The sequence below is a fragment of the Martes martes genome (assembly GCF_963455335.1).
Source record: "Martes martes genome assembly, chromosome: 17".
Classification (NCBI taxonomy): domain Eukaryota; kingdom Metazoa; phylum Chordata; class Mammalia; order Carnivora; family Mustelidae; genus Martes; species Martes martes.
In genome coordinates this window covers 47,464,911-47,474,738 of record NC_137905.1, presented here as the reverse complement: position 1 = coordinate 47,474,738, position 9,828 = coordinate 47,464,911, and the positions used below count along the sequence as shown (strand labels likewise).

General features: G+C 52.6%; 1 protein-coding gene across 1 annotated transcript; it reads left to right on the top strand.

Annotated features, from left to right (window-relative positions):
• The first annotated feature begins 969 nt into the window (after positions 1-969).
• Positions 970-5,211, top strand: LYPD3 (LY6/PLAUR domain containing 3). Its single transcript, XM_080828844.1, has 5 exons — positions 970-1,150; positions 1,722-1,853; positions 2,622-2,792; positions 3,117-3,278; positions 4,158-5,211. The coding sequence occupies exons 1-5, from the start codon at positions 1,066-1,068 to the stop codon at positions 4,646-4,648; spliced, it is 1,041 nt and encodes a 346-aa protein (XP_080684970.1). The 5' UTR covers positions 970-1,065; the 3' UTR covers positions 4,649-5,211.
• Positions 5,212-9,828: the final 4,617 nt, after the last annotated feature.

Sequence of the window (9,828 nt, the reverse complement as noted above, 5' to 3'; positions counted from 1 at the left end):
CGTTCCTTTGGGATGATGGAATCCCTGTTCTGTTCTAGGACTTCATGTCAGCGGAGTCACACAGTACGTTTTATTTGTGTAAGGCTTCTTGAGCTCTACATAAAGTTTTCGAGATTCATCCATGGGGCTGCAGACACCAGTGGTTGGCTTGTTTTCTCACTGCTGGGTGATAGCCCATGGGATGAGTGACCCACCGTTCTTTTCCCGTTCCCTTCTTGATGGATATTTGCATTCGTTTCCAGGTTTTGATCATATTAAAAAGTAAGTCTGATTGTATCCTCTCCCTGTCCCGGGAGATTGAGACCCTCTTAATGTTTATCCACTCTTAGAATTCACTGAAATCTCTTCACAGGGCCTGTAATGATGTGGCCGTTCTAGCCCCTGCCTGGTTTTTCGGCCTCACTGTCTACCTTCCTCTTCTTTGTCCTCTGAGTTCCCTCTGCTTTGTAAGGGAGCTCTGCACACACACATACACACACACACACACACCCTGCCTGCCTTTGAACTTTCCAGCAAGCTTCACTGACCAACCAGCCCCCACCCCTGGACTCCATACCTCCTTGGAGCTCCCTACACTTCTCCCTTCATTGTTCCAGTTGCATATAACAGTTTGTGTGATTACTTAATTAATATCTGTCTCCCCCATCAGACAGTGAGCTCCATGAGGACGGGCACCGGTTCGGTCTTCACCTCCAACAGTCGCCCAAACCAAAGCTTGCCCGCGGTTAAGTACTCATTACGTATTTCTGGAGTGCTGTGTGTCTAGTAGACCCTTTTTCCATTCTGAGCCTCAGTGCTTTCCCCTCTCCCGTCACCCCCCCCCCCAAACACAGACTTTCTCCTGGGAACTGTCAGGGAACCTTGACTCCCGCCCTTTCCCTCTTCAGCAGCTGTGGGTGACGCACCCAGGGGCGGGCGCCCCGCCCCACTGCGGACGCTGATTTGGCCTGGTTGGGCAAGGCCAGGGTTGCCTGGGGGGAGGTTACTCATCCCGGGCTCAGGTAAGAGGGCCCAGGTTGGGAGGCGGCACACCCAGGGGGAACACGGAGGGAGCAGGACGGAGCCATGGACCCTGCCAGGAAAGCAGGCACCCAGGCAGTGATCCGGACTACAGGCTGGCTGGTCCTGTTGATGCTCCTTCTTGGAGGAGGTGGGTCTGCTGGAGGGGATGGAGGGGGTACAGTAGGGGCCCTAGGAAGGGGCTGTCTCCTACAGGGAGAGCTGTGGGGACAATCTTCCATCCTGAGCAGAAGGGGCTGTAGGAGAGATCCCCTACTTTGGGCAGAGGGACTATGGGGGAGGATTCCTGCCTGGGGGGAAGTTCTTCCATCCTGAGCAGATGGAGGCTGTGGGAAGGACCCCCTGCCCTGGGCAGAAGGGGCAGTGGGAAGGGATCCCTCGCTGAGCCGCCTGGACTGTGGGAGGAGTTCTGCTAACATGAACGGAGAACTGTGGGAAGGTGTCCCTCCCATCCATAGCAGGGATCCCCCACTTGGAGCATAGGGGGCTGTGGGAAGGATGTTCCCACTGCAGGCATGGGGGGCTTTGAAGGAGAGGGGCACCGGATTGGCGGGGATGTTTTCCTTACTCCTGTTCTAGAAAACGGTGGGCAATAGCATTGTCCCGTCCCGGGGACAGAGGGCATGGGAAGGACTATTTCTCCTTTCTGGGAGGAGGCTTCAGTAGGGATCCCTTAGTTCTACTCGGCCCTGCATCCCCAGGAGCGCAGGCCTTGGAGTGCTACAGCTGCGTGCAGAAAGCAGATGACGGATGCTCTCCGCAGAAGACCAAGACGGTGAAGTGCGCGCCGGGCGTGGACGTCTGCACAGAGGCCGTGGGGGCGGTGGAGACCAGTGAGTGGGGCCCTCTGGTCCATTCGAACCCCTTCAAGCTCCCCAAGCCAGGCCCCGCCTCCTTTTGTCCCGTCCCTTCTGAATTTGTCCACATCCATTCAACGCCCTCCATGCATCCCTTTCAGCCTGGCTGGAGCCCTTCAACACAATCACGCGGTTAGCGCGCGGGGCTGACAGGTGCTGTCTGAATGGGGTGAGCTGGGAGAGCCCGGATTTGGGACCCAGTCCCCTTCGAGGGCACACCCTATCCATTTCCGCCTCGCCCCCCCCCCACCCCGACTTCCCTACTCACCCTGTCCCTGCCAGAATCCTCTATCCCGGTAGGCCCGTGTCGATGCAGACACTTCTCCAGGTCTCCTCCTAGGTTCCCTAGACTGAGGCTGCCCCCCACTAACCCACCCCCGAGGGGAATCCCGCCCCCATCTGAAGCTACAGTTCCTGAGAGGCCCCACCTGTCTCTGCTCCTGTGCCCTTTCTGTCAGTCTCCCAGTTCCTTCTGAGGATTCTTTGTGTGGTTCCGTCCCTCTATCGCTCGGCCCCGTCCTACTGCACTCTTGGGCCTCCCCCGTCGGTTTGGTCCGTCCGCCTGTCTGTTCCCTCCGGACTCAGCTTTTTGAGGATCTGCCCCTCCGTCTGCGATCGGCTTTCTGAGGCCCCCCGGCCCTTCGACCCTGGCTGGCTCGGCTCTCTTCTGGTGGTGGCGGTGCGGTCCACTCGAGGCCCCGCCCCGAGCCCCGCCCCTGATCCCGCCCCCTCCCCTCTCCGCAGTCCACGGGCAGTTCTCAGTGGCAGTGCGGGGCTGCGGTTCGGGACTCCCGGGCAAGAATGACCGCGGCCTGGACCTTCACGGGCTTCTGGCCTTCATCCAGCTGCAGCAGTGCTCCCAGGATCGCTGCAACACCAAACTCAACCTCACGTCGCGAGCGCTGAACCCCGCAGGTCGGTGGGGGCGGGGCCCTAGGCTCGGGGGCGGAGCCACACCGCCGCTGAGCCACTAGGTCGATCCCAACCTGGAGGCGGGAGAACTCGGCACGTGCTGGGGGCGGGGTCACGCGGCGGCAGGCGGGGCTTCGTCGCTGGAGGCCGCGTGGGGTGGGACGCTAGGGGTGGGGCCATGCGGGAGGAGAGGGGCGACAGGTGGGGGCGGGTCACACCCTGGGCGGGGCTAGGGGCGGAGACCTAGGCTGCAGGGACCCTCGGGCTGAGCTGGGCTTCCGGAGCCTTCTGGACCGACCCCTTCCCTCCAACCCGCCCTTCTCGCAGGCAATGAGAGTGCGTACCAGCCCAACGGTGCCGAGTGCTACAGCTGCGTGGGGCTGAGCCGCAAGGCGTGCCAGGGTACGGCGCCGCCCGTCGTGAGTTGCTACAACGCCAGCGACCGCGTCTACAAGGGCTGCTTCGACGGTAACGTCACCCTGACGGCAGGTGAGCGAGTGGGGACCACGGGGTCAGCGGGAGTTGTGGTAGCCTTTCTGAGGCCTCACGGCCGGTGGGTAGCCCTTTCCCCAGAGAGTTCCCCCACCTCCAGCACGTTCTGGAAACTGCAGGCCTAAGTTCTCGCCTTAGCCTAGAGCGGCAGGAGAAATGCAGCTCCATCCCCAACGTCGTGTGGGGGTACGGATGCTTTTGTCCTAGAGTCTTTTTTGGAAATACATCTCCGTAGAGGGCTGCCAGGTGCAGAATGGGACGATGTGCTGTGGGAAATGTAAGCCTCCAAGCTTCTAGATTGCAGGGACTCTAGCTCCGGCTCCTTAAAACGGCTGGGTTTAGGTTAGGGTTTAGGTTAGGGCCGCCCACCTAACCACTTAGGAGAGCGGTAGTTCATCCTCCTGGCCTCTACCTCAGGGAACCCTGAGGGGTGTTCTTCAAACGCCTCTTCTGCCAAGTGCATTATGGGGAATGTTGTTCTGACTCTTAAGACTGAATTTTGGCAGGGGTGGGGGTGGAAGGGAGAGAATCGGAAAAAAATGAGGAGAGGGATGTAGGGAAAGTTTGTTGGGCTCTTTGGTCTTATGAGAGGTGTATCCGGGTCCATACTTACCCAGCTTTTCTCCCAAGGTATTGTGGTACTTGTTGTTTATCCTACACACTTTTCCTCTCAAAAGCGGGAGACGCGGTTCACTATGTGCCAGAGACAGTGGGATAGAGTTTCTGGAAGTGGGGCTTGAATTGAGACTTTGGATTCATGGATGCAGAGCCTTTCTGTCCCCCGTTTTAGGGGTTCTTGTCCTTGTCTGGCCCCGAAATTTCCTTCTGGCTCTGCAACCCACCCACCACCGACCCACCTGTGTCTCCCTCCTGCAGCGAATGTGACTGTATCCTTGCCTGTTCGGGGCTGTGTCCAGGACGAGTTCTGCACCCGGGATGTGGTGACGGGCCCAGGGTTCACACTCAGTGGCTCCTGCTGCCAGGGGTCCCGCTGTAACTCGGATCTCCACAACAAGACCTTTTTCTCCCCTCGAATCCCACCCCTTGTTCTGCTGCCCGCTCCTAAGCCCACCACTCTGGCCACAACCACCTCCGTCACTACTTCTACCCCAGCCCCAACCACTGTCGTCTCTACCAGCAAACCCACCTCAGCCCCAGCCAGCCAGACTTCTCCACAGGAAGTACATCCAGAGACCTCCCGGAAAGAGGAATCTAGCTTGGCTGGAGGCAGCGCCCCTGGCCACCAGGACCGAAGTAATATGGGGCATCACCCTACAAAAGATGTGGCCTATAATAAAGGCTCTGTGACTCCCTTCATTGGGCTGGTGGCCCCTCTGTTGGCTGTGGCTGCTGGCCGCTTACTCTGAGTTTTTCCATCTAGTAACCATCTTGCCCTATTCCCTGGCCCTGGGCACCCTCTCTTCCCACTACTTCCCTTTCCCGGACTGGACTGGGCTGGCCCAGCCCCCATTCTTCCAATCTTCCCCACTCTCCCCAGCTTCTGCTGCACTGGTTTGCGGCTTTGGGAAATAAAGTTACCGTTGTCTATATCCTGCCAGGGTGTTGCAGCTTTTTGAAGGCAGCAAATGCATCTCCCTCATCTCTGTTTCTCTTTCCTGTCCTCATGGTGCCTAGGACTGAGGAAAGTCAGGGCTGTCTTAGGGAAAATGGGAGAAACGATGATAAGCTTCCTCTTTGCCTTCTTACAGCCAATCTGGTATACGGGGGGGGGGGGGGTGGAGCGGGGTACTCATGCCTTCCTCTGCTTGGCTGCTGCCCCTGCCCCCCCCATCTCTGGCAATCGTTTGGGCATCTGACTTCCTTACTAGACTGTGAGCTCCTCAAGGGCAGGGACCATGCCTTATGCCCCTGTGTGGTCAGCTTCTGGCCCAGAAAGGTTTCAATAAAGGTTTAATTCCTTTGTATAGTGTTTTGAAGGACTCATTTCTTACGCTAACCTCTCAGTGTAACCTTGTAGCTGAGCTAGGGCGGGAATGCCGAGACCTTTAACAGAGAAGCTGAGATCTAGAACCACAGCCCTGGGGGAAGTTGAGGTTTGAACTGCTTTCATCTCCTGGGGCTTGTGGGCGATCCCACTGGTGAGGGGGCTGCCCCATGAAACCACTAAGTGGTGACGAGGGTGAATGGGGCTCTTAGCAACATTTGGGAGCAGAGGGGGGCTTTGTTTCATGGCTTGTGCACCATCCCCAGCTCCCACCCACCTTGTCATCTGTTTGGCGGCTGCTGCTTTTTTTTTTAATGGTCTGTTTACCATTACAGGCCTAGGTTAATCTGTGAAAGCTAGTTATTATTTTTAAAGGTTTTATTTATTTATTTGGCAGAGAGAGAGAGAGAGAGTGAACAAGCAGGGGGAACACAAGAGGGAGAAGCAGGCTCCCCACAGAGCTGGGAGCCCGAGGGGGGCTTCATGCCACGACCCTGGGATCTGACCTGAGCCAAAGGCAGACGCTCAACCGACTCAGCCACCCAGGTGCCCTGTGTAAATCACTTTTAAAAGTCTTACCACATACCAGGCCTGTACTGAGGGTGTTTGCAGCCGGAGTCTCATTTAATTTTCCATATACATTCTCAGATGGGATGATTGGGGAAACCGAGGCTCAGAACGGTAAAGTAATTTACCCACAGCAAGTAATCTGTGTATCAGGTTCTGTTTTGTGTACTGTACCTGGATTAATGTACTTAATTTATACAACCATCCTATGAGGTAAGTATTAATCATCTGCATTTTATAAGATGAAGAAACCAGACCCAGAGAGGTTGAGAAACTTGCCCCAGGTCACCCAGCTAATAAGCACGGGAACCCAGATTTGAACCCCAGCGGACTGCCTTTACAGAGGGTGACCAAGATGGCCATAACTTTTCCCTCAGCTTGACTAAACTTAAGATAGACTTCTCTCTGCTTTTGAACCCCTGACCTCTCTCTTACCCTGGGCCCTTCCAGAATCCAGATGGCCTAACCACAGAAGCCCCAACCTCGCTTTTCTTAGAGCATTCACTTTGGAAAACTTGTCATTATAAATTCTTTCTCTGGTCCTTTGAGATGTATATAACTGTCTTTAAAAGCTTCCTGCTAGTTTTAGAGGCCAGAAAATGCCCTTCTCTAGGACCTGGGAGCCAGCTCTTTGAAATGTACATATCAAAGGACCTCGCACCCCTGCCTCCCAGTTTCCCCAGCAAGATGCCAGCCTCACGGCTGCGGGCGCCTTCGTCCAAGTTGTTAAATGGCCTCCTATCACGGAGATGCAAGCAAGTTTTCTTTTCCTTTAGGGAAAGTCAATTAGTAAACACAGATGACCTAAGATCTTGGCCTCACCCCACCTTTTTAAAACTCCACTGCTCTTCGTTTCGGCTGAGTTGAGGTCAGCAGGAGTACTGGCCTCTCCAGAGCCCCTCTGGCACCCCTGATGTTGTCAGGTCCAGTGTTGTTGGGGTTCTCTTGTCTACTGGGAAGAATCCATGCACATCTGAAATCATTTGCATCTTCCCAGAGAAGAATCGTTTGCAGTTTATCAATCTTCTTATCATTTGCAAGGTTAAATCTAAACCTTATAGAATCGGGCCCCCAATCAGTAATAAATAGCAGGATATACAAAGCTACATTCCCCCTGGGAATCAGATAAACCTTGAGTGGTTCTAGAAGTTAGTGCTCTAATAAGATGTTAGAAACATAAGCGGTTTTGCTTTAGTCTTATTTATAAAGTTTAAAAAAATTTTTAAAGACTTTATTTATTTATTTGACAGACAGAGATCACAAGTAGGCAGAGAAGCAGGCAAAGAGAGAGGAGGAAGCAGGCTCCCTGCTGAGCAGAGAGCCCGATGCAGGGCTCAATCCCAGGACCCCGAGATCATGACCTGAGCCAAAGGCAGAGGCTTTAACCCACTGAGCCACCCAGGCGCCCCCCCCAATTTTTTTTTTTTGATGAAGTACGTTCTACATCCAATATAGGGCCTGAATCCCAGATCAAGAGTTGCATGCTCTGGGGTGCCTGGGTGCCTCAGTCGGTTAAGCGTCTGCCTTCAGCTCAGGGGGGTTTTGGGGTCTTGGGATCGAGCCCCGCATTGGGCTCCCTGCTCAGTCAGGAGCCTGCTTCTACTTCTCCCTCTGCCTCTCGCCCTGCTTGTGCTCTCTCGTGCATGCTTTCTCTCTCAAATACATTAAATCTTCAGGAAAAAAAAAACAACAAGTTGCATGCCAGCCAGGCGTCCCATGGGTGTGGTTAATTTTAATAACGTATTTTAACCTCATATATACAAACATTATCATTTAAAAAGTAATCTATGTAAAACCATTATTAATGAGCTATTTTATGGGGGTTTTGTACTCAGTCTCTGGAATCCCTTGTGTATTTTATGCTTATATCACATTTCAGTTCACACTAGCTACGTTTCAAGTACTCAACATCTAAATCTTTAGAAATTTGCATAGGCAGAAATATACAGCATTTCCTCATTTGCGTAAGTCTTCTTTCACTCCAGAGAATGTGGAATATCGTGGTTGTTTGTTTATTCTCTTGCTGACGGACACCTGTGCTGTTTCCAGTTTGGGGCTATTATGGATAAAGCCCGCTATGAATATTCTTGTCCACTTACTTTTATGGACATAAAGCTTTCATGGCTCGTGTGCCAACTCTCAGCAGGAGAACTGCTGTGTCAGAGGATGGATGTGTGGTCAGCTTTGGAAGAAACTACCAGACCCTCTTCAAAACCGGTTGCACTGTTTCGCAGTCCTGCTAATGAATAAAAATTCCTGTCATTCCACATTCTCATCCGCCTATGGCGTCGTCCGGAGGTCTTCTAAAAGTTATCCCATCTGTCGATGGGTTGTAGTATCTCGTGTGGTTTTGGGGTGCATCTCCCTGAAGACTAGTCATGTTGAGTTGTCCCCCACTTGTTTGATGTTAGGGGGTAACAGGAGTTGCTTTGTGGGGAGCCGAGAAGGTGTGAAATCAGAGTGTGGGCAAGGGAATGGACTTGACTGTGTGGGCTGACTTCTAGGCAGAATCAAGGGCCCACTGGAGGTTATGAGTCATGAATTTCAAGTAAGACTTTCCAGCAGGGTTGTGTGATTTTTCTCCAGCTTTGGTTATTTGCACGGGTTTAGGCAGTGAGCAGGTAGAAAGGGGGGGATGTTGCCAGATTGCCTTGTCAATAGGACAAAGCTGGGGGCTCGAGTGTGCATGCAAGAGAGACTGTCCTTTCAGAATAGATTTAGGGTCAGAAAGGAGGGAAATTAGGACCTGAGGGATATGACAGATGGGTCATTCATTCATTCAGTTATTTATTTCATACATTTTTTAAAAAGATCTTATTTATTTGACAGATAGAGATCACAAGTAGGCAGAGAGGCAGGCAGAGAGAGAGGAGGAAGCAGGCCCCCTGCCAAGCAGAGAGTCCTATGGGGGACTCAATCCCAGGACCCTGGGATCATGACCTGAGCCGAAGGCAGAGGCTTAACCCGCTGAGCCACCCATGTGCCCTCATTTCATACATTTTTTAAAAAGAGTTATTTATTTGAGAGAGAAAGAGAGAGAGTGCATGCACGTGGACAGGGGAGGGGCAGAGGGCGAGGGAGACAAGCAGACTCACCCCTTCATAATTTTTATTTAACGTGTTCCATGGGTCAAGCATCGTGCTGAGTGGTGGGGATCCAGCCGCGAACAAGAAATGATGGTTTGGGCCCCGGTGAAGACACACTGTGGTTGAGTTGGTAAGAGCTTAGTTTCTGGATCTACAGCGCTGGCCTTCAAATCTTGGTCCTGTGGCTACCATCAGTCTGAGGTGGTGAGTTATTCAAGTCCTCTGTGCCTCAGTTTCTTCATCTTTAAAACAGAGCGACCTGCAAAGTAAGAAAATAGTCCAGGAATGGTGGGGCTGTGTCAAAAGGACACATCTGAAAGGGGCTCTCTATGACCGAATCTGGGGCAAGTTGAGTACCAAGCTAAATGATAGTGAAGGACTATAACCCATTGAATAAGCAGGAATCCATGACTACATAGTGATATTAAGGGTGTGAGTTAGTTGGGGCACCTGGGTGGCTCAGTTGGTTACACGTCGGACTCTTGATTTCAGCTTAAGTCATGATCTCAGGGTCGTGAGATCGAGCCCTGTGTCCGGACCCATGCTCAGCGCAGAGTCTGCTTCTCCCTCTCCCTCTGCTTCCCCACCTGCCCCCCCTCTCTCAAAATAAATAAATAAAATCTTTTTTAAAAAAGGGTGTAAGTCAATAAATAAATAAACAAGTGAAAGCTCTTTCTTGCAGTCACAGGTCAACTCGAGACCGTGGAGGGCGTGGCGGAATCAGAACGTCACCATTTGGGAACCTTCCTGAGAATAACTGACTCAGGCAAGAGCCAATAATAGATGCTGTGATAGTTTGACTTATACTAAGAAATATATATGTGGTCTTTGGCCGGGTTTCTGGCACAGAGCTCCTAAAACCTGTGAAATTTCCTGAATGATAAGAGCAATCAAAGTGTCTTCATATTCATAACAAACCCCTTTCCATCACACCTGATTTTATGGTAAG

What these genes read in the sequence shown, in the direction of transcription:
- LYPD3 (XM_080828844.1), top strand. Translation starts at nt 1,066, where the DNA reads ATGGACCCTGCCAGGAAAGCAGGCACCCAGGCAGTGATCCGGACTACA. An exon ending in CGTGGGGGCGGTGGAGACCA is followed by an intron (nt 1,854 to 2,621) that starts GTGAGTGGGGCC and finishes CCCTCTCCGCAG; the next exon opens with TCCACGGGCAGTTCTCAGTG. An exon ending in GCGAGCGCTGAACCCCGCAG is followed by an intron (nt 2,793 to 3,116) that starts GTCGGTGGGGGC and finishes CCCTTCTCGCAG; the next exon opens with GCAATGAGAGTGCGTACCAG.